The following is a 23,639-nucleotide window of genomic DNA, read 5'->3' as shown; positions in this document are numbered from 1 at the left end:
CCTTGGCCCCAAATAAACTTTAAAGTTACAGCTTCCATTTGCATAACTAACTGGAATCAGATTAATAATAATCAGCACTTGAGTGTTTCCAATGGGAAGTGAATAGGCCATAGTAAATGGGGATCCATCTCATAGTCAGATTGTGAAAACTGGAGAGTTGTATGGTGTGCCCTGAAACCATCTATATTAGTATATATAAGAGGCTAAGTGTCCAACCGTCTGACTGGTTGCTATGATGCACACTGACCACAAGGGAGCAGATGCTCAAGGAGCTGCCATGATGTGCACTGGCCATTTAGAGAGAAAAGGCACTGTGGACCTGGCACTTACAAAGCAATACTTGGCTTCCCCCAAGTAGGACACAGGCCCCGCCACCACCCCAGAGCGACCCAATGCACCTGGTGCAAAATGCAGCCCACAGCCCAGCCCAGCCCAGCCCAGAATGGTGGCTGTGGGAACCAGGTAATGATGTCACGTAGCAACGCCTGGCTACTTCTCCCTAGTGACTAGCCTCCTTGGGATTCTTCAGCCCAGGAACCTGACTTGCTTTATAGCCAGATGCAAACATTTTACAGTTTAATCAAATGTTTGTGATATGTTTTCCTGTGCCTCATCTCATTTGATCCTCATAGAAGTCCTGGAGTAGGTAGATAGGAAACCGGTGGAATCCTATTTTCTTTTCATTAGCTGGAAAACGGAGATTTAAAAAGTTTAGAAACTTGATCCGACTGAAAAGAGGAAATGGTGGACCTTGAAAATGACTTCAGAGGTTTTCTGAGTAGAATGTAGTCAAACACTGCTGTTTTTAAATATTTTACCCTTTGTTCTCCCTATGTGATCTATAATAATAATATCTGCTTCGTATTCATATTTACTTCTGTGTTGTTAACAATTACTTAAAAGAGAAGTTGGGGTGTTTCACTGGGCTGGAAACAGTTTAGCTATATCAGAAGGCTGGTCTAATTAAGCAAGTTTATTATATATATATAAAAGGCTAAATTGACTCACACATACATAAAAAGCTCTCACTAGCGCCAATCGCATGTATGTGTTTCAATCTGTCATTTTCAATAGTGAATTTGGTTGACACTTCTATTATAGAGAAAGGGCAAATAGCAATATTAAAATATTTCTTCTAGCTCCCACTTTCAGTCCCACAGGAGTCCACCAAGTAAGCTTCCAAGAGCTTTCCTTCTCCCCCAGGGTCCACATTTCCATCTGATATTCTACCCAGTGGCCCCAGGATAGGGGAGGGGATCTCAGCTCTCCATACTGGATGTACTATATGTATGGCTCATGGATCAGCAGCAGCACTAGGGACTCATTAGACAACCCAGGTCAGAACCTAAATTTTAATAAGATCCTCAGGTGATCCTTATGACCATCAAAATCTGGGGTGCAGGTCTAGGACCCCAGGCCCTCTGGAGGCCCCTGGTCATGGAGGTGGATCGTCTGTGAAAAAGTCTTTTCCTTGTAGGTACTGACAGCCTTCTGGCTGCACTTGGATGAGTTATTATGTTGGCAGGCTCCTCCCCAATGTCTCTTTCATCATCTTGTCACAACGAGTGGGGAAGGGGAGAAAAGAAAGGACTGGAGGGAGTGGAAACCCATCCTGACGCTAAAAAATGTAGGAAGGGAAAGGGAGAGGGAAGGGAAGAAAGAAGGAGGAGGGAAGGAAGCATAAGCACAGTCATTTTTTTAAAGGGACCAGACTACAGAAAAGGCCCTGCATCTTCCCCATCCACTTCTCTGTTTCCTGTCCTGAAACATCATCCGGGTGGTTCCCCTCTTAGTTTTCCACATGACTAAACCCCACGGGTCTCATCTGATCATACCTCAGGCTGCCTGGCCGCCTCTCCCCAGTTCCTCCGGCACCCACAGAGCCCTGCTTGGTGCAGACCTGGGCACGCTGCCCACCCCTCCTCACACCTTTCTTCCCTCACACCCACAACAAGAAGGGTTCTCTGTGGTGGCCTGGCCGAATGCGGGGGCTGCTCTCCAGGCGCTCACAACATGGAAGGGTCCGTCCGACTCCTGGCCTGCTTGGTGTGCATCCTCCCGATGGGTGAGTTTCCCACTCCTCTCTTGGGCCCATGCTGGGAACAGGACAGGTGCTCACAAAACCCTCGGTACAGTCTTCTCGCCTTAAACTCAGTGAAGGTGGGATTAATTACCCAGAACCTCCAGGCTTGTGGAGGAGGAAGAGCTGCACTCTGGGAGGCTGGGGTGACAGAGCCAGAAGTTCAAGTCTGGGCTTTGCCTTGGGTTCCTCCTAGTGATTGAGGCAGCTCCTGACTTCTCTGGGCCTGTGTCTCCACCTGTAGAAAGGCTGCCTGGCCCACCCAGTGCCATGAGGATTCAGGGAGATAACAGACAAGGAATGGGAAGGAGAGTCAGGCTCTGAACAGACTTTGGGTATTGTAACCTCTCACTGTCTCAGGTGGGAAAGCCAGCCCTGCCCCACACAGTGTTTTACGTTGCGATGGGCACTGGAACACCCCAAGGGGAGCAGAGGAGAGCACACTGAGGTTTGGGGTGAGGATGCAGGTGATTTCACGTGGGAAATAGAGCCTGGGAGAGAGGGCACCCTGACCTCCCAGCAGGACCTCCGAAGGGTGAGCAGGAACTCTGTGGTGGCCCAAGTAGCAGTGACATCTGGGTCCTTGAGCTCATTGAGTTAGTGTCCCTGGGACAGTGTGCCTCACAGGTTGATCCCAGCCCATCGGCATCACAATCCCAGAGGAGAGGGATGCTTGTTAAGATGCAGACACTGCCCTGGCCCAGGCTCTCAGTGGTTAGAACATAGGCCCACTCACCAAAGAGCTGTGGGCTTCATTCCCAGTCAAGGGCACATACTTAGGTTGCAGATTTGATCCCAGCTCTGGTTAGGGCTTGTGCAGGAGGCAACCAATTGATGAGTCTCTCTCACATCAATATTTCCTTCTCTCTTTCTCTCCCTCTTTGTCCTTCCTCTCTCCATTCCACTCTCCTTAAAAATCAATGGGAAAAAAAAATATTTTTGGGTGAGGCTTAAGAACACCTACACACACACACACACACACACACACTAAAATGCAGATACTTCAGCTCCACCCCAGATCTGTGGAACCAGAGAGCAGAGATCAGAGAGCAGGGCCCAGGAATCTACATTTTTCCACCATCACCTTGAGTGAATCTGATGGTCAGGGCCATGGAGGGAACTGGGATAAATGGCAGAGGCCATCCTCTGTGGCCCTCTGTCTGGGCCCCAGCTCTTTCCTCAATCCCAGCCTGAGAGGTCCTTCCATGACCCCCGGACTCCTCATCTGTGTCTGTGAGCATGGTCCCTGCTGCCACGTGCTGCTGGCAACTTCGCTGACATCGTGATGTTCTAAGCTGTTAGACAACATGCCTGTGTGGGGTCCTGTCGCCAGGGCTGGATGGTAAACTCACACCCTTTCATCTCCTTCCCTTCCCCTCTAACAGAGGGGTAGGTCTGGGTGGAACAGGAACAGGAAGTGCCCACACAACTCTAAGTGCTGCCACTTTAATTAGTAACTCACGTGAGCCTCAGATACCCGTGGAGAAGGAGCTATTCTATTCCCTTTTCACAGACGGGAAACTGATGCACAGAGAGCTTTGGTGAGTGATTTGGGGGGGGGGGGAGGGGGGCCTGGAGCTGAGGTTAGAACCATAGACTGGACCTCACACACACACTGCCCGCTGTCCACTGCACAGAGCCCTATGGTGGGCTAATGGGGAAGGGGCTTTTCTCCCAAGTTGCCTGAACTCAGCCATCTTTCTGGGGTGCTTTAAGGTTGGGTTTCACATAGAGCGTAGGAGCTGGGAGAGGCAGCCCTGCTCAGACCTGGGGCAGATAGGAGAGCAGCAGTACAGGATCTGAGTGTTGATGTCAGACATGGCTTTAAATCCTGGCTCTGCTATTTATTGGTTGTGTGGCCCTGGGCAGGCTTCCTGACTTCTCTGAGCCCCGATAAAGTGGGGTCCCTGCCACCTCACAGTGGTGATGTGAAGCACAGCTAGATCCTGGAGGAAAGGCCCCCGCACAGCTCCTGGCCCTCGGTGGTTATGCAATAAGAGGCATGAAAGGTTACAGAAGGCACACAGCTTGGAGAGAAGCGAGTTTTGCTTGGATTTGTTTCCCTCCTGCTGAGGGTCAGCTGCTATGAGTCAGTTAAGCACAAGAGTTAGAGGAAGCATGTGTGGTCACATGTTCCAGAGCAAGCCCGACCTGCACCAGTGCTCCAGCTGTGTATCAAGATGGCGCAGAAGGCTGAGCTAGTACGTGTGTGAGTCTTATGGGGAGGGACCCTGCTGTTCTCAGTGGCAGCTGCCTCATGGTTGAAACCCATAGGTCCGTGGCTAAGGTGAGCGGGGCCCCACTTTCTGAAACTGCTCTGACGACGGTCACCTGTGAGCCCCTCCAGGTGGCAGCAGGACTGGACAGAAGGCTCCTAGGCTTGGCTGCAATGTGAGAGCCTTAAGGGCTACAGGACCAGGGCCACAGTCACATCCTGTCCACACTCTGAGCGTGGGGCCCAGGGCAGGCCGCTGGCAAAAGTGAATGGATGAAGCTGCTCCACAACCCATTCCCCCAACTTCCTCTGCCCTTCTCCCTCTTCACGTCACCCACTCAGCACCCAGAGCTCTGGGCAGGCCCTCATCTCCAGGTGGTCTCCACACACTCTCCCTTGTCCTTCCCCAAGTTCTCCCCACAAATCTCTTTTGAAAGTGGGAGAGGCCAAGGAACTAGGGAGGTAGACACTGGTCTGGGCTCTGACCACTTGGGTGGCCTTGTGAAAGGGCCCAGTTGCCCCACAAACCTCTGATAAGCAGGTTTTGCAATCACAGCAGCTGTCATCCTCGGGGACGTCTGTGCTGGACCTTTGGCGAGCAGCTCATTGACTCTTCCCCACACCGCTGCAGAGGGAGGACCCCTGTCCCTGATTTAGGGAGGTCAGGAGACTTTGGGACGTCACAGCCTGGATGTGAACCAGAGTTCCCTGTGGGCAGCCCTCCCTTTGCACCACCTGTGTGCAGTGGCGGTGAGCCTGGCCATAGTATGGCGCTCTGAGGAATGTGGTTGACGAGCTCTGAATCACTGAAGAAAAAAGCCAGGCTACCGCAGATTCACCCAGGCTGTGGGATGCCCATGCAGGATGCAGGTAACGTCAGGGAGGAGGTGGCTGCATCGTGAGTCCAGGAGGAATGGGAAAGGTTAGGGAGCCAGGATACTTCTGCTGCTGGTGGTGGCTACTCTGGTCAGCAGCTAGATGGAGAAGCCCTACCCGAGAGGAGGAGGAGTGAAGAACAGGTCCATGGAGGAGGTGAGGAGTGCAGACAGGGACAGGCTGAATCAGAACTCTGAAGAGTAGCGTCCTGTGGTGGACACAGGCCTCAGGACAGTGGCTCTGCATCTCACTCAGCTCAGGTGAGCAGCCAAAGAGGCCAGGGTGTAGGGGGAAGCCAGGATAACCTGAGAGCAGACGGAGACCCACAGGCCCTGTACTAACACATCGGTTTACTTCACGCCTTTCCTAGACCCTTCTGATCGGGTTCTCACTGAAGGATGGAATTCCTGTTTCCACTTCCTCCTCTCCCCTCTGAACTTCACCCCCTTTCTCGCCTTTTCTCCACTGATAACCCATCTGGACAGCATGTAGGCTCAGAAAGAACTGTGGCAGCAAACCAATGGGCAGGAGGGAATTGGAGGAAAGGCAACGTTCCCAAGTTCAACCCACACACACCTAACTGGTGAGGTTGGTGGCCACGATGAACATCTCTCCCTGCTCCCTCTCCTGACCTTCCGGTGTCACCGTGCCTGAGAGGCCACCATTGGAGTCATTCCCTGAGATCACCTTTGTTGACATGCCCAGGTGTCCCCGGAAAGGGTAGGCCTGCACACACAGCTGACTCATCAGATTAGCTGTCTATAGACGACCAGCCACCATGGGAGGAGTACCTCTGAATTTCTCTGAGTGCCCGGAGGTCCATGCTGACTGCCCACATAGTGTCATCCTTCCCCCTTCCAAGTCCACAACTTGTTTCCTCCAAAAATGTCACTTAAAACCCACCCTGCAGACCTATTCTTGTTAAAGCACCCTTCTGTGAGGGCGCTTACCCCACCAGCCATTGTCCCACTAGGACCACCTGGGGATCACGTTCCTGTCTGTGGTCCACACACAGCAACTGGCCCACATTCTATGATGAGACCAATAAGTGGTTTTCTCTATAGTTCACATGAGCAGACTAGCACAGAGCCCACTGCCAGTGACCTCCAGAGAGGCTCCGGGCACGTTCCTGCTCCCTCCTCACCAAGGAACTGGTAGAATTCTTAGTCAATGGCAGCCAAAACCAAAGTTTCTATTTCTTATCCATCCAGATCCCTTTCTGCCATCCAGGTTCTGCAATATTGTATGGGGCTTTGGGATAACAAGTCCAGGGTGACTCGACTACCCTTCAGTTGAGTCATGGTTATGGTGATGCAGGAGCTGGTGCCCAATATTGCAGCTCAGCCCTTCCCAACTGAGCCCCAATCACCATGAGGGAACCATGAGGAGAGTTCGGTAAATGATGATGCATGGGCATCAAGGGCCAGATGCATCTGTCATCACTAAGTTTTCTGGATACCTAATGGCTTATTTTTAGAAATATGTCTTTTAACTTAAAAAGACATAGTTCTAAAATATTTGACTTTCTTATCACTTTTATCCAAATGTTATTTTCAGAACAGACTTTAGACTGAAAAGTCAGCTTAGTAAACATGGAGACATCATTTCACAGATGAGCCCACTGAGGCCAGAGAGCTGCAGAGACTTGCCTAAAGTCACAAAGTCAAGGTCAGTCTAGCCGGGGCTAGAGCCCAAAACAGATGCCTGATCCCCCACTTGGGGGCACACCTCTCATGGCAAAGAACCTCCTCAAGGTGACTCGGGTCACAGCTGCAAGCATCTGTCACACAGCCTCTGTAGTCACGGTGCCTGAAGACCCTCTGCCTCACCCTTTTTGAAAGTCTCTTCTGTGCTGAGCTTTTGGCCTTTCTGTCCTGGGTCCTGAGCTGCCTTTTCATTGTGTTCACAGGCTCTTTCCTCCCAGGATGTCAGCTGTCTTTTCTTGCTGCTTTCAATGGGTCTGAAAACACAATCGATTTTCCAGCTTTTCACTCTGGTTCCCTGAGCTGGGGTGCTAACCAAACAGACCTGTTAGATCTGTGTATACATGAAAAGCAAACGGTGGCTGAGCAATGGCCAGACCATAAACATAAGGAGGAGGGCCATTTATTGTCCCAGTAATTGCATCCCTAACACAATGTCTAGCACACAATTGGCCCTCCATGAGTAGCTGCTGAGTGAATAAATACACAAAGAAATGACTGGCTACCAGGTGAGTTGAGGGCAAGGGCTAAGCCAGTGGTCGGCAAACTGCGGCTCGGCTCGAGAGCCACATGCAACCCTTTGGCTCCTTGAATGTGGCTCTTGCACAAAATACCAAGTTTCAGTCGCAATGTATGGGCACGCACGTACATTGCGATTGAAACTTCGTGGCCCATGCACAGAAGTCAGTTTTCAGCTCTCAAAAGAAATTTCAGTCGTTATACTATTGATATTTGGCTCCGTTGACTAATGAGTTTGCCGACCACTGGGCTAGGCTATTGAATTTCCTGTGGTCTAAGATGCCAAATCCAGTTGCAAATGGTGCAATGTTAGGACATCTAAGTGTCTTAACCCCCCGCTGCCTCACCCTGGGTTATATGCCCACATACTCCTTCACTGGTCAGCACTCTCCGCCCTAACCCCTTCCAACCTTCCCCTTTTGCAGGGCTAGTGAATGGAGGGAGCTAACAGCCATTGAGCTAAGTGTCAGGCACTGTGATCTACAGAGATTTAATTCAATCCTCATCCTATGAGAAAGGTATTGTGTTTCCCTTTCTGCCAGAGAGAAGCTGAGTGAGACCTGGGCCATTTAAGAAATTTGCCCAAACATCTCCTACTATGTGATGAGTGAGATCTGGGCCATTTAAGAAACTTGCCCAGACACCTCCTACTACGTGTTGAGTGAGACCTGGGCCATTTAAGAAATTTGCTCAAACCAAGAAAGGGAGTGGATTGATAATTATCAAAGGGAATGGGGCGTGGAGGGTGCAGGAAGAGACTGGATTAAAATCGTATACCTATGGATGAGGACAATGGCGGAGGGGGGGAGGAGGGGAGGGAGGTAAGGGCAGAGGGTGGGGCAGGAACCGGGTGGAAGGGAGCTATGGGTGGGTGGGGGGGGGAGAAACAATTGTAATAATCAGAGCAATAAAGATTTATTAAAAAAAAAAAAAAAAGAAAGAAATTTGCCCAAACATCTCCTACTACGTGAATGAGCCTAGAACAGCGCAGGCACAAACTGGATGGTTGATATACGTCTGAAGAGAGAACAACCCCAAGTAAAATTGTCCCCGCTGGCTTAGCTGTGCCAAAGCTGAAATACTTTCCGTCACACCTTGTGGTCCACCACTGAGGGGAGGCATGTTGGACAATGGGAAGAACATGGGCCTCCCGCTGACCCCAGAGGTTGGCAGACTTGGGATAAGGAAATTAAAGATCCTATAAGAAAGGGTGGTGTCTTCCCTCCCCTGTCCTAAGAGACAGGAGACTGTGTGTGAGCTGCCAGAGAGAATGGTAAATGTCACAGGATGCTGGGAGCTTGGATTCCTACCAAAGCAAACGCATCCATACCCTGGGCAATTCCTGCCAACCTAGAGTCCCGTGGGGGGATACATCCAAAGGTCTCCGTGTGAGAGGGCATCCTACAGCAGGTAAACAGGAAACTCAGGTTCCTGCCCCCAGCCCTACCGGAAGCCAAGAGGGTAACACTTAGTGAAGGCCTCTGTGGGCTCTCTGAGCCTACAGCAGAACCCCCGCCCCACACCCCCACCTCCATCCCCACCTCACCTCATCTGTGTCACACTTCAGGGTGAATTCAAACCCCTGAGGAAAAAGCCTCAGGTTCTGCCTCTCTCTGCTTCTGGTTAGTCAGATAACCTGGTCATGTCACTTGTGCTTTCTGAGCCCCAATCCTCACCCCGCCCCCATCTCTAAAAAGAGGCTAGCCTGGCTGGTGTGGTTCAGTGGATGAGCGTTGACCTATGAACCAGGAGGTCATGGTTCAATTCTCAGTCCGGGCACATGCCTGGCTTGATCTCCAGTGTGGGGCATGCAGGAAGCAGCCCATCAATGATTCTCTCTCATCATTGATCTTTCTCTCCCTCTCGCTTTGTCTCTGAAATCAATAAAAATATATTTTAAAAAATAAATAATAAAAAGGGGCTAACGGGGTTGTTGTGCACATGAGATGCGATGAGGTATGTCAGCCAAGGAGCCCCCAAAGCTCTGTGAACTCTGGCCCCCTAAACCCCACATGTCATGCAGCCTCTCTGTTGATGCCCCTGTTGTCCCCTTTGCCTAGACTGCCTTCAATCCACCCTGAGGCTTAGTAACATCCCACTCCTTTCCCAAGGCTCTGCTGAAATGGCCTCTCCTCTCCCATGGGTCCTCACTCCCTGCTGCCTACTATCTGTACAATGCCTCTCCCCCACCATGTGCTCAGCTATTCCTTCCAGCCGGATCACCCTCCCCCTGTCATGGCAATTGCATTACTTACTATGCGACATGACCACACACACATGGACCCTGCCCTCCCAGAGCGTCTGGGTACCTGGGCGAGACACACAGTGAACAGGCAATGCCCACGCAGAGGAACTACCTCTGCCAGCCCTGGGGCACAGGGAAGGGCAGAACCCACGTTCCACACCCAGGCTTGGGCCTCAAGGAAGACCTCCCACTGTAGGCAGACTCAGAGGAGACCTGGGGGTGGTGAGGAGGGAGCTGGTGAGTGAAAGGGCCCAGAACCACCTCAGACAAAGGGAACACTGTGCCTCTCATGAGAGCACCTGGCAGGCAGTGGTGTAATTATGTGTTCCAGGATCCGCCTCCCTTTCTGAGCTGTGAGCTCCGGCAGGCTGGTAAATCTTCCTGTTGATCTTTGTAACCCCCTCGCCTGGCTTAGAGTGGGGACGTGTCCGATAAATGTTTGCCAGGTGAAAAATGAACAAGAACAAACAATACCTGGGGGGTCTGGGATGCCTGTGAGATGCAGGGGGTCAGAGGAGGCTGAAGTTACAGAGGGTAGGAAATGCAGGGAAACTGAGGCAGGGGCTGAGTCCCAAGAGCTTTTGGCAGCTGGGAGTACTGACTGAACAAGCAAAACCTCATAAAGTTTCTCAAATTTGATTGTTAAAAGACTGAACAAACAAGCTTTTACTCAGGATAATTGTCAAGTCCTCCATTTGGGTTCAAAAGCGTAATTCCACTTGTCCGGAAGAAAAGAGATTTGGTTTAGCAGATTATGGGGGGGGGGGGGGAGGAATTTGTGGTTTTATTTGATCACAAGCTCACACAAGGGCAAAGTGAGGTTCACAGAACCCGATTCGGACCCCACTCTGCAGGCCCAGCACACCTGGAGCCCACACCTAGAACCCGGGTCAGGACCCTACACTGCAGGAAATACTGAGCAGGCAGTGGGAGCAGGGAGGGGCAGTGGGGGGCTGGGACCTTCACCAGAAAAGAGAAGGCTTAATGGGTCTGTCTGGTAGCCGTGAGGGGCTCCTGGAAGGGCTATCACGGGAGGGGATGCACAATGCTCCACGCATTAGTGGCATCGCGTGGTGGGGTAGACAGGGGTTCGCTGCGGGAGGAATGCTCTAACCTGTGGATGGTTCACAGGGAGATGACTCCCGCCAGGGTCTATGCCAGGCTACACGGAAGAGCAAAGAGCACTGGACTTGGCATCAGAAAAGCTGGTCTCCCCCCCCCCCCCCCCCTTTCTGCCTGTGTGCCTCTGGGCCTTCATTTTCTGATCTACAACAATGTTGGCCCTGCTTTTCTCCCCTGGGTGTCTTGAGGATGTGACCTGATGTGTGTGAAAGAACTATGTACTTTGCAAAGCTTTTTGGAAATACAAGGGCTGCTATATTGTTCTCTTTAAATATTCGTTTTTGGGAACTGCAGCTGGGCACTAGCTGCTAAGCCTGCCCTTCCTCCTTGGGGAGGCAGAACCCCTGGTCTGATCCTTTGAGGACCCACACTGACAGCCCCCCCCCCTCTCCCCGCCACCCAGCCCACAGCTCTCTCAGATCACATCATGCTCAATTTCACGGGAGTAACTCACAGCCCTCTGTGAGCTGGGGCAGAGTGAAGCCTCTGGCTCTGGCCTGGCCGTGCTTCACAGGCTCACAGCGCAGGAGGTGAATCCAGACAGGGGTGCTTGCACAGAGCAAGGGGGCAGCATAACGGCCCACCACGCAGGGCCTCTCAGCTCCCTGTCTGGGCACCAGCCCCTTGGGAAGCCTGCTTGGGTTGGCCTGGATTCTAGAGGAATCTTATCCACCAACTTAACACTTTAGCTTCAAAACATACTACCCCTCCCAGACCTCAGTTTCCCCTCTGTGAATGGGAGTGTTGGTGTCCTTGGGTGAGACCCCAAGCCCCGTGCCTTTAGCGCAATAGAGTGCCGCTGTGGAGTGAGCGGGACTGAGTTGGAATGCTGGTTTTGCCACGTCCTGGTTGTGCGACCGAAGGCAATTACTTCACCTCCCCGTGCCTCAGTTTCTAAACATGTAACAGGCCATAACTATGCTTACCTCTAGGATCGCTTGTGAGAACTAAGAGAGATACCACCGGGAACTTGCCCAACACAGAGGTGCACAGTAAGTGCTTTTATTATCCTCACCATCTTGGAGGGGTGGGACTCTAGCAACCACAGAATCCAGGACTTCTCTGCAGCAGGGCAGGTGCTGGGGTCCCTGGCTTGTTGGCAAGGTGGGACCTCCTGAGAGAGAGGAAATAGTCCCAGGGAAGTGGGGAGTGTCCAGGAACCGCCCCTTCAAGGGAGTCAAGGTTCCAAGAGATGGCATCTGGTGGGTTTCCAGACCCTTCTTCCGGGGGAAGGGTGCTTCCTGAGTCTTGGGTTTCCAGAGGGGGGTGCTCTAAGTCCTGGGGTTTTCAGGCCCTGGGAGTGGGTGGGTGGGGAGTGGGGTGCTTCCTGAATCATGGGTTTCCAAGGGGTCCCTCCGGAGTCCTGGAGATGGGGGTGGAGGGAGCTTTGGCCAGACCAGGGGCGGGTAAGGCTGAACCGCCAGGCCGCCCCCTTCTCCCGTCTCATCATCCCCAACCCCAATCCCCACCAGGTGCCCCGACGCAGCGCTGGTCCATGCAGCTGCCGGCCGAGGTGAGCGCGGCGGCGGGCGAGGCGGCCGTGCTGCCCTGCACCTTCACGCACCCGCACCGCCACTACGACGGGCCCCTGACGGCCATCTGGCGCGCGGGCGAGCCGTTCGCGGGCCCGCAGGTGTTCCGCTGCGCGGCGGCGCGGGGCAGCGAGCTGTGCCAGACGGCGCTCAGCCTGCACGGCCGCTTCCGCCTGCTGGGCAACCCGCGCCGCAACGACCTCTCGCTGCGCGTGGAGCGCCTCGCCCTGGCCGACGCGGGCCGCTACTTCTGCCGCGTGGAGTTCGCGGGCGACGTCCACGACCGCTACGAGAGCCGCCACGGCGTCCGGCTGCGCGTGACCGGTGAGCGCGGCGGCCACCTTCCCCCTCCCTCCCCTCTGCGGGCCTACTGTGTGCCGGCACTGTGCGCCCGCTGGGACAGGAAGGCGATCCATGCACACTCCGTTCTCCTGAGCGGGGCCTCACCCTTGGCAATGGTTACGGGGCCACCTGGGCCTTTGTCACACGCGCACATCCTGGCCCCGAAGGGCTAGGTGGACACGGGAATGGGCATTGTAGAGGAGCCCTTGGGGTGGTAAGTCCCCAGGAGCTCCACGTCCAGGGCAGAGAAGAATTAGTGAACGGTGACCCTAAATCGGACCGCAGGGCTGCCGAGGGGTGAGTGCTGTGCACGCTGAAGGGCACCCGCGTCCTCTGGGGGGCGCACTGGCTAGACGCCGGGGTAACAGAGACGTGGAAACCAGCGTCCCGTCCCCAGCGCAGCGGTCCTCACCCCGCCTGCGCATTGGGAATCCCCTGGACGGCTTTAAACATCCGGGACCTGTGATGGTCCTAGGCGCGGTTGTCCGGGAGTTTGGGGTTGCAGTGCGACCCTCCCAAGAACTTCGCATGTGCCTGGGGCTAGCTGCGCCCCTCTGAGAGCATTTCAGCTTCCTCCGGGGCAGGGGGGGGGGGGGGAGGAGGTTGTGGGGGGGCACCTGTCTAACACAGGCCCGTGGGTGCAGAGCATCAGCCTCCACTCTAGCTGCTGGTGAGGTTGCCTGGAGGGGGGAGGTGCCCTTGAGATCACACCGGCAGACTGGGCCACCAGGATCATATGGACCATTTACTGAGCCTTACTATGGGTCAGGCCCTGGGCCAAGCGCCCTGTACGTATTAACTCGCCACATCTTCCCACCGGCCCCATAAGGTGAGTGAGCCGCATTTTACACCTGGGGAAACAGGGCGGCGGCAGAGTTTGGCCAGGGCCACACCTGTATCAGACCTAGGCAGGCTGGTGCCCAAGTGCCCGCTCCCTGCCCCCTTTGCGCGCTGCTCCCACCGCTTCCTCCTCCTTTCTGGGCGAGAAAGGAGACGGAGGAGGGCACCTTTGCCCCTTGCCGGCCGCACCCTCTGACCGCGGTTCGCTCTATCTCCCCCCGCCCCCCGGGCTGCCGCCCGCAGCTGCCCCGCGGATCATCAACATCTCGGTGCTGCCGGGGCCCGCGCACGCCTTCAGCGCGGTCTGCACGGCCGAGGGGGAGCCGCCGCTCGACCTCGCCTGGTCCGGCCCGGCCCTGGGCAACCGCTCCGCCGGCCCGCCGGGCCCGGGCCAGGGCATTGGCCACCAGGTGACCGCCAAGCTGCACGCGCTGGCACAAGACGGGCGCTACACGTGCACGGCCTCCAACAGCCAGGGCCACGCCGAGGCCAGCGTCTACCTGTTCCGATTCCACGGCGCCTCCAAGGCCTCCACCATCGCCCTCCTGCTCGGCGCGCTCGGCCTCAAGGCGCTGCTGCTGCTGGGTGCCCTGGCCGCCTGCGCCAGCCGCCGCCGCCTAGGTGGGTGCGCCCGGGCCAAAGGGGGTGCTAGGGGAGCGGTGGGGCGGGGGCTCTCGTTTTAGATAAGATCATCAGGCTGACCACCTGGCATGACACAACCAAAACATCATTTTTTTTTGCGCCTGTGCATCCCCTCCGTTCCCTCTACCTGCATCAAACCCAGGAGCTGGGAACCAGCGTGAACCCACTTTACAATCAGGGAGCCCCGGCCAGCAAGGCGAGGGGACTGGCCTCTAGCCTCGGAGTCACAGTGCTGGCCACCAGCCAGTGTGGTTCTGCGGCCCTTCCCTTTACCACCCCGCTAAAGGACGCCTCCCTGAGCTCTCTGACCACACAGAGGCTGGGCTAGTGGTGGGCAAACTGCAGCTCGTGAGCCACATGCGGCTCTTTGGCCCCTGAAGTATGGCTCTTCCACAAAATACCACGGCCTGGGCGAGTCTATTTTTGAAGTGGCATTAGAAGAAGTTTAAGTTTAAAAAATTTGGCTCTCAAAAGAAATTTCAATCGTTGTACTGTTGATATTTGGCTCTGTTGACTAACAAGTTTGCCGACCACTTGGCTGGGCGAATCGCACCATTCTACTAGTTACAGCAGCAGCGGGAGGACCTGCTAGCTAGAAATAAGACCAAACAGTTTGGCCACCTGTAGCCAGACTATAAATAGCAAACCCTTATCTTCCCCCAACCCAGAATGCTGGAGAGCAAATTCCAAAGACTGCAGGAGAGGAAGGGAAAGGAGAGGGGGAGAAGAGGAGGAATTTTAATGCAACTAGAGAATACATACCTTGAATCACGCTGGAACTACTGAAAGACAGCAGAAAGGAGAGAAGAGGGCGAAGGAAAAGTGCAGTCTTATCTCATCCCACTGTGTGGTTCTCACAACAGAAGTGAATAAAACAGTTCCCCACCCTTGGCCCTTGAATGGGGTGAGGAGTGAGCAGATGCTTGCAGGCTCAGGAGTGTGTCCTAAGTCCAGGTACCGTGGGAGCTCAGGGTGAGCATGCATCACTCTGGGGGCATCTGGGTGGGGCCGGGAAGGAGGGCGTTCTACAAGCAAGGCGAGAGGGAGATGAACTGTAAGGAGGCCATGAGCCAGGAAGACGAGGGGCTAGTATTCCCAGCGGAGGGAACACATGCACAGAAGCGTGGAAGGGTGAATAGTAGGGAGCTGCAGTGGGCTCTACATTGCTCCTGGGCTGGAGGGGAAATTTGCTTCTGTGCCCAAAAGGGGGGACTTCCCAGAGCCACTCAGACCTCCTTGGCCAGTAGCACCAGCTTCAGACTCTCCTGGAATGAAATCCAAAACTGGTCACCGTTGCCCCAGCTGCCCTTTTGCTACAGCCACACTGGCTCTTCTCTTGCTGGTTCTTCAAACTCACCCAGCATTCTGTGTGCTCGGGGTCCTCCCCTCACTTCCTCCTTCTCCTCGGTATCTCCTGCTCACCCTCCATGTTACCCTTCACACTCTGCCAGCTTTCCCTTCAGGCCACTGTCCACTGTGGGGTGGGGTGGGCTGCCAGGCCTATAGTCCGGAGCCACCCTGTAGATTCATGCCCTCTCTCTCTTTCTCCCTGTCCCTCCCACAGAGGATCCAGTCACCCAGGACACCCCACCACGGTAAGTGAGCTACCTCCCCCCCACTCTCCTACCCCCACTCCCCCCCCTACCCCACCCCCACCCCCACACACAAGTTCTGCGCTGCCCTGCCTCCAACCTTCAGTTAGTGTCCAGGCCCTGGATCAGGGCCCCGACACCCACCTCATCCCTCCTTGCTGCCCCTGGCTGGGCCGTGGTTTGGGAAGTCGGGGTGATCAGCCAACTTCCTCTTGCCCACAGGTCTCAGGCTCAGGAGTCCAATTATGAGAATTTGAACCAGAGGAGCCCGCAGGGTCCACCCGCAGCCACGTGTCCACCGCGGGGAGCCCCTCAGACACAGGCATCTGCTTGTGCACCATGAGCTGCAAAGGCCGGCGTGAGGCTTGGCTGGGGCAGCCCTTCCTGGCTCTCAGGCACCTTGGCACCTCCTGTGTGTCAAGACCCCACACAGGGGCTCCGTGGTCTCCGACATGGACATGTGTCTCAGAGCCCCAGTAATATGTCAGTGGGGCCAACCTTTTTGAAAGAGTGTGTATATGTCTGTGCATGTGTGAGCTCCATGGGAAACTTCTGGAAAAGCCCCTCTCTTACCTAGAACACGACAGTAGAGCAGGCAGGACAATGGCCATAGGGGCCGAGGCCCAGACTCCATCCTGACTGCCACTCCCTTGCTGTGTGGACCAAGCACTTGTGTCTACTGTTTAACGTGGACAATAATATTTTCCCCTCCTGGCTGGGAGGACTGTCAAGGTCTGAGGATGTGGAGGGACTTGGGGAAGTGCCAAGCTGTCTACATATGTGAGCTCGACCTTGGGACTTGCACAGTTTGTTCTTGGACAAGTACGGCCTCGCTGAGAATTCAAGTTCCAGAGAAGCCTGAGCCCTGGGCAGTGGGACTGGGGCTGTGCCAAGCAGGGTCCAAGGAAGAGCGAATCAGCAGTGAGGGGGAGCCTAGTGCCACTGCCCCCTGGTCTCCTCTGAGAGTGCCCTATCCTCTTTGCCCCCCACTTACCCCATCAGCTGCTCTGCACTGCCTCGAGCTGGGACTCCTGGGAAAAGGAAACCAATACCCATCCCCTCAGAGCATCTGGAATCCACTGTCCTCAGGCTGGGAAACCTCACGGGGACTGGGCTGCAGGACCCTGGGGATAAAGCAGCTGCAGCTCTGACCTCTCTACGACCTGCATCCTCCCAGAATGCACAAAGGCACCAGCAGTTTCAACCTGTTTGCCAAGCTGACTTGCAGGGTCCAGCCTTCCACATTCACACATCTGTGTGAACTTGTTGATCACTTCCTTGGGGTCAGGCAGAGGGGAGGAGGTGGACTTGGGACCTGGGTGGGCTGGCAAGAGGAGAGGGTCACGAAGATTCCCCCCACAGGGGACTGAAGAGGCAAAGGGAACAAACTTTCGTTCCTTTGGGACTTTTCCAAATGCTCAAATGTGACCCAGAGCAAGCACAGGTCCTCTCTCTTGCTTCCCCAGGGAGATGGCCTGAAGGCTGAGGGATTTTACAAGTTAATAATCAGGGCAGTGGTATGCGATCCCTCCTCCCCCAGAGCCTTCGCCAGGGCAAGTGGGTGAGGGAGGCTCATGGATAACTGGGATCCATCCAGGAGCCTGTCTGAGCTGTTAAAGGGTCAGAGGAGTTGGCATTTGTACCTTCCTGAATGGGGATGCTTTGGGGCACCTCAAGGCAGAGTCCTGTATCACCAGGGAAGAAATGAAGGGCACAGGATGCTGGTCTTGGAACCTCTGACTCGTCTTTGAGGCCAGTTTAACAGCCAAGAACAATAGTGATAGGAATTATTTCTTATGTGTCTGTTTTGTGCTAGGAGTTGTTTGGGGGATACAAAAATGAGTAAGGTATGTGTGTGTATCAGTCAGGCTGTGCTAACAAACAAACCCCCAAATCACAATAGCTGAGAATAGTTAGGGTTTATTCTCACCAAAGCTACATGCCCATCACAGATTGTCAGTAGTGGCAGGGGTGGGCGGGGGTTGCTCATTGTTCTTACTTAGGGATCCACCATCTCTAATGTAGTGGGTTTCTGGGTTGGAGGTAAAAAGAAAGCTCTAGAGCAAGCATGTCAAACTCGTGGGCCGTGGGTTGCATGCATTATTTATTTGGCCTGTGTTAGCCTTTGAGTTTGACATATTTGCTCAAGAGAGTCTCCCATTTGGCATAAATAATTACATGTCCCACTCACTCTCAAGGGGCTGGGCAGTGCACTGGGAACAGCCCTGAGGACTCCACAGTGAATGGGAAATTATTAAGGGCAACAGTATGCGGGGGGTGCTGTGGGAGCCACAAAATAGGATGACTGGCGCAATCGTGAGGAGGATTCCTAGAGGGGGGATGTGGAGAGAGTACACATTAGCCATGAAGATGGGGGAGAATGAAGGTTGGGAGGTAGGAAAAAAGGGCACTCTAGCAGAGGCGACAGTCTGTGCAGAGGCCAGCAGGTTAGGCACAGCATGATGTTTAAACAATTAAAAGTTCTATTCAATTATTTATGTGGGGGTTAGGGTTGCTCATTGTTCTTACAACCAACTTGACAAAAACGAGCCATGTCCAGCATGTGTACATTAAATTTGAGTCTAGTTTATTTGCAGTTAACCAATTCTCATTTTTTTCCTGTTTTTCATATATATATATATATATATATATATATATATATATATATATATATATACAAGCATGTCCTTTGTACAAGTATGTAAAATGCTGAACAATGAAGTGAATATTACACATTTAATGAACAAAATAAGTTGGGTTTTTAAAAATATATATATATATTTTTATTGATCTCAGAGAAGAGGGGAGCAAGAGAAACATCAATGATGAGAATCATTGATCGACTGCCTCCTGCACGTTCCTCGCACCCTGCACTGAGGATAGAGCCCCAACCCAGGCATATGCCCTGACTGGGAATCAACTGTGACCTCCTTGCTCATAGGTCAATGCTCAACCACTGAGACACGCCAGCCAGGCATTAAGTTGGGTTTTTAAAAGCCACACTAGATATGTGGGGAGGAAAAAAAAGAGTTGAAAACACAAGTGATTTTATTTTTTTTTTATTTTATTTTTTTTTTTAAATCAATCTTTATTGTTCATATTATTACAAAGGTTCCTCATTTCTTCCCCCCTCCACCAGGTTCCCACCCCACCCTCTGCCCCCTCCCCATCCCCCATTGTCCTCATCCATAGGTGCACAGTTTATGTTCAGTCTCTTCCTCCCTCCCTTTCCCCGATAGTAAATCCCTTTTCAGATAGTAAATCTGTTACTTAGCATTTTCTCATATCAATAATACCTCCACATGCCCAATGATACACTTCACACAAAAGACATTTTCAAATAGGTCAACCAGCCTCATCCAGGCCCCACCCAAGGCACTCACAGATCAACACCCCAGCGCTATACTAACTCAACACATCCAGATCTAAGCCTTCATCACTTGATTCAGCAGACCCTCAAGTTCCCGCAAAAGTTTCCAGCCATGTCTGAGAGGCAGCCGTGGGCAGGTACAGGCGAGGAGCGAGCTGTTTCGGGCCTGGCTGCTCCGGGCCTGGCCTCTGTTGCTCTGGTTCGTTCCACAACCAGCTGCTCCGGGTCTGGTCACTGCCGCTCCCGACCTAGTTGCTCTGGACTTGGCTGTTGCTGCTACAGGCCTGGCCGCACCCGACCCGGCTGCTCTGGGACCGGTTGCTCCGGTCCCGGCCGCTCCGGGCCTGGCCGCTCCCAGCCTGTCAGCCGCTGCTCCGGGCCTGGCTGCTCCCAGCCTGGCAGCCACTGCTCCTGGCCTGGCCGCACAAGACCCGGTTGCTCCGGGCCTGGCCGCTCCCAGCCTGGCAGCCGCTGCTCCGGGCCTGGCCGCTCCCAGCCTGGCAGCCGCTGCTCCTGGCCTGGCCACACCAGACCCGGCTGCTCCGGGCCTGGCCGCTCCCAGCCTGGCAGCCGCTGCTCCGGGCCTGGCCGCTCCCAGCCTGGCAGCCGCTGCTCCTGGCCTGGCCGCACAAGACCCGGCTGCTCCGGGCCTGGCCGCTCCCAGCCTGGCAGCCGCTGCTCCGGGCCTGGCCGCACCAGACCCGGCTGCTCCGGGCCTGGCCGCTCCCAGCCTGGCAGCCGCTGCTCCGGGCCTGGCCGCTCCCAGCCTGGCAGCCGCTGCTCCTGGCCTGGCCGCACCAGACCCGGCTGCTCCGGGCCTGGCCGCTCCCAGCCTGGCAGCTGCTGCTCCGGGCCTGGCCGCTCCCAGCCTGGCAGCCGCTGCTCCTGGCCTGGCCGCTCCAGACCCGGCTGCTCCGGGCCTGGCCGCTCCCAGCCTGGCAGCTGCTGCTCCGGGCCTGGCCGCACCAGACCCGGCTGCTCCGGGCCTGGCCGCTCCCAGCCTGGCAGTCGCTGCTCCGGGCCCGGCCGCACAAGACCCGGCTGCTCCGGGCCTGGCCGCTCCCAGCCTGGCAGCTGTTGCTCTGGGCCTGGCCGCTCCCAGCCTGGCAGCCGCTGCTCCGAGCCTGGCCACACCAGACCCGGCTGCTCCGGACCTGGCTGCTCCCAGCCTGGCAGCTGCTGCTCCAGGCCTGGCCGCTCCTAGCCTGGCAGCCGCTGCTCCAGGCCTGGCCACACCAGACCCAGCTGCTCCGGGCCTGGCCGCTCCCAGCCTGGCCGCCGCTGCTCCGGACCTGGCCGCACCCGACCCGGCTGCTCCGAGCCTGGCCGCTCCCAGCCTGGATGCTCCGTGCTTGGCTACTGCTGTTCTGGGCCTGGCCGCTCCCAACCCGGCTGCTCTGGGCTGGGCCTCTCCGGGCCCAGCCACTCCGCGTCTGGGTGTTCCTGGACTGGCCACCCTGGGCTTGGCCGCCCCTGCCTAAGGCCTGGCTGCCACTGCCCCAGGTCTGGCTGCTCCAGTGCTGGCCGTTGATGCTCTTGTTCTGGCTGCTGCTGCTCTGGGGCCTGGCCACTGCTGCTCCGGGCCCAGCTGCCACTGCCTTGTGCCTGGCCACTCTAGGCCTGGTCGCTGCTGTTCCAACATTCTGTCCCTTTTTTCTCTTTTTTTTTTTTCTTTTTTAAAAAAAAACAAAACAAAACGCATTTATGTTGCAATGTTGGCTGGTGCGTTGAGTTCTGACTTAGTCTTTGATTTTTCAAGATCTTCTTTGTATTCTTTCTTAAGTAATTTTACTATCATTTGCTCTCACTTGATTTCTTCACATTGAGAACTTCTTTGGTTTCTTCCTCCTTGTCCTGGGAGCTCAGCAGGTTGGCCTGTGGCACCCCTTTGTTCTCCACGGGCTCCCGCGCTGCTCCAGCCTGTTGCCGGGGTCGGCGCCGCCCAGGAAGCAGCCCCCGTCCTTGGCTCCGTTGCCAGCGCACAGCAGTCTAAGGCTCAGGGGCACCCCCCCACTGGGGGCCCCGTCGCCCGGCTCCTTGCTGGCGCCCGGCTGGCCGGTGTCCGGCAGGGGCTCCTGCTCCTCGTCGCGTTCCTCCAGTCTGGAGCTTTCTTTCTCCCTCCCACTAGGGGAGTCCAGGATCAGAGTCAACAGACTGTCCTCTGCGCACAGTGTGCGCGACTCCAGGGGCTCGGCCTTTCGCCGCGCTCCCAGGACTCCACCTCACAGCTCCGTCTCCCCCTGCCCGAGCCTGGGTCCCCAGGGACTGGCCCAGACCTGGAGTTCGGGGCGGTCTGGACTGAGGCTCAGAGCTGCCGCCGGAGGCTTTGTTTCTTCCGGCTAGGGTAATCCAGCATCAGAGTCAACATTCAGTCCTCTGCGCGCCATGTGCGCGCGACTCCGGGGGCCCCGCATTTCGCCGTCCCCCGGGATTGTCTCCCCCTGCCGGAGCCTGGGTCCCCAGGGTCTGGCACATAACTTGGGGCTCAGCGCTGCCGGTTCGGGGGTTCAGCCCAGGCTGGGGGTTCTATTTCCTTCCTGCTAGGGAACGCCAGGCAGCACCCAGCCCTCTCCTCCTCTCTGGCTGCGACCTCTCCTCGCGCGCGTGCGTGCGAGCGCTCAGCATGCCTCCGTACCTTAGGCTTTTTTTCAGCTCCTCTGATTTTCCTTCTGGTTTTCTCCCTCCTTCCTATTGTAGAGTTTTCAGTCAGTCGACTACCTGTAGCTCTGGGCAATGTCCACTCTACATTTTAGTTGTATTCCCTTGAAATTGTTGTGAGCTGCTGCGGCTAGGTGTATACCCGAGCAGCCATCTTGGATCCTTGAAAAAAACACAAGTGATTTTAAACCATGGAAAGAAAAATAAGTTCTAACCCTCAGTGCTTATGAGAGATAGTGCATCTCCCATTAAAAAATAAAAGTTATAATAAATGACATTATCCTCAAATTGGGTCAGTAGTTCATTTTTTTTCCCCCCAAGTGACTGTCATCAGAAATCAGGAACCCAGTGACACTGAAGGAAACTTCACCCCCAGCTTCTACATGATGTGGATGCCGTTAAAGTATGTGAGGACCATCTTGGACCAGAACAAGATTGGGCCAGTTGTAAGCCAAGAAGTTGACCCAGCTTGGCCAGAATGAAAGATCACAGCAGAAGATACTTCTTTAAAAAGCAAAACACCATTCCAACATTTTGCTTAAGAAGACAACGTTAACTGAGCAGGAAAAAAATCAACTACTGCCTAGAAATAAGCTGTGATGTTGGCCCAAAATGAAGAGCAGGCAGCTTTAAAGGTGAAGCACAAAGCGCCTCATTGTTGAACCCGTCAAGCGGATAGCTAAGGAGGCCAGTCTTTGGCAGCAACTGAGGCCTGGAGTTTGCACACAGCACTGACTGAATGTGCCAACCCCAGGGCACAGCTGCTAAGGGCCGATGCTGCCAGAGAGGCCAGGGGAGTGGACTTGGTGTTTGGCCCACACTAGTGTGACCACCCTCCAGGGCAGGGACCAGGAGAGGGCACAGAATGTAGGAGGCACACTTTTGGCATCTGCGAGTGAGTGATGCTTAAATCTGAACCCCAGGTGACTTGGGGACACACTGTGCTGAGCTGACACATCAGCAGGCCCTCCTGGCCTTGGTCTCCGTGCCTCCCAGCTCACCGTCCTCTGCACTGTGGAGTGGAGTGGGGGGATGAGTGGAGATGCAGAGGAGCTTTTCACAAGACCAGAAAGCTGCTGGACACATCTGCACAGAGCACATCTGCCCCAGGCGCCACCGATGGCCACGTGTGGGGAGGAGTCTACACCAGATCACCCTCAACACTGCTGGGCACAGAGGGGCTTGGCCTTGCCTGTCCAGGCCTCCAAATGCAGCACCAGAACTGTCTCCGGGACTGGCCCTGCAACTGTTTTTGCCAGCAATGGCTCCTTATTCCTGAAAGCCACTGGCCCTGCTGGGTCTCTTCATTCCCAGGCCACAGCAGCATTGCCACCTTCTGGCTATTTCAGGGTCTTTTCCTTTTTAATCTTTATTGTTGAAAGTATTACAGATGCTCTCCTTCCCCTCCCCCTCCCCATGGACCCCCTCAACCCCACACCCGCCCCTCCCAGGCCTTCACTACACTATTGTCTGTGTCCATGGGCTATGCATATATGCATATAAGTTCCCCTGTTAATCTCTCCCCAACCCCACCCCACCTTCCCTGTAAGATTTGTCCCTCTGCTCCATGCTTCTGTTTCTGGATCTATTTTGTTCATCAGTTTATGTTGTTCATTAGATTCCCACATATGAGTGAGACCATATGTTATTGTCTTTCTCTGCTTATTTCACTCATTGTCTTTAAAGCACCGACCAGAGCCTCGCAGATGACCCTGTGCTGTGAGTAGACCTTCTGTTAAGCACGAGGGAGTTAAAGAGGCAGCCCTTTGACCAAACAACTCTGATATTCAAGGCACACTGTCAAATAAATTAGATGACATCAGGCATAAAAATCTGCATCAGCCTTAACAACTGAAAAACTTTACAAGAGAGTTCGACAACATAAAAACAGATTCTCACCAGC

General features: G+C 54.7%; 1 protein-coding gene across 1 annotated transcript; it reads left to right on the top strand.

The window, feature by feature from the left end:
- Positions 1 to 1,862: 1,862 nt before the first annotated feature.
- Positions 1,863 to 18,319, top strand: SIGLEC15 (sialic acid binding Ig like lectin 15). The gene is made up of 6 exons (XM_084888007.1): positions 1,863 to 2,065; positions 11,693 to 11,752; positions 12,233 to 12,616; positions 13,718 to 14,095; positions 15,681 to 15,711; positions 15,931 to 18,319. Exons 1-6 carry the CDS (start codon positions 2,014 to 2,016, stop codon positions 16,049 to 16,051), a joined length of 1,026 nt encoding a protein of 341 aa, XP_084744133.1. The 5' UTR covers positions 1,863 to 2,013; the 3' UTR covers positions 16,052 to 18,319.
- Positions 18,320 to 23,639: the final 5,320 nt, after the last annotated feature.

Source organism: Pipistrellus hanaki (genome assembly GCF_964339955.1).
Source record: "Pipistrellus hanaki genome assembly, chromosome: 6".
NCBI classification, from domain to species: Eukaryota; Metazoa; Chordata; class Mammalia; order Chiroptera; family Vespertilionidae; genus Pipistrellus; species Pipistrellus hanaki.
The sequence above is the reverse complement of the archived record's forward strand: the minus strand, read 5'-3'. Positions and strand labels throughout refer to the sequence as shown.

Coding starts and splice junctions, on each gene's coding strand:
- SIGLEC15 (XM_084888007.1), top strand. CDS start 2,014: ATGGAAGGGTCCGTCCGACTCCTGGCCTGCTTGGTGTGCATCCTCCCG. Junction 12,617..13,717: donor CGTCCGGCTGCGCGTGACCG/GTGAGCGCGGCG, acceptor TGCCGCCCGCAG/CTGCCCCGCGGATCATCAAC. Junction 14,096..15,680: donor CGCCAGCCGCCGCCGCCTAG/GTGGGTGCGCCC, acceptor TCCCTCCCACAG/AGGATCCAGTCACCCAGGAC.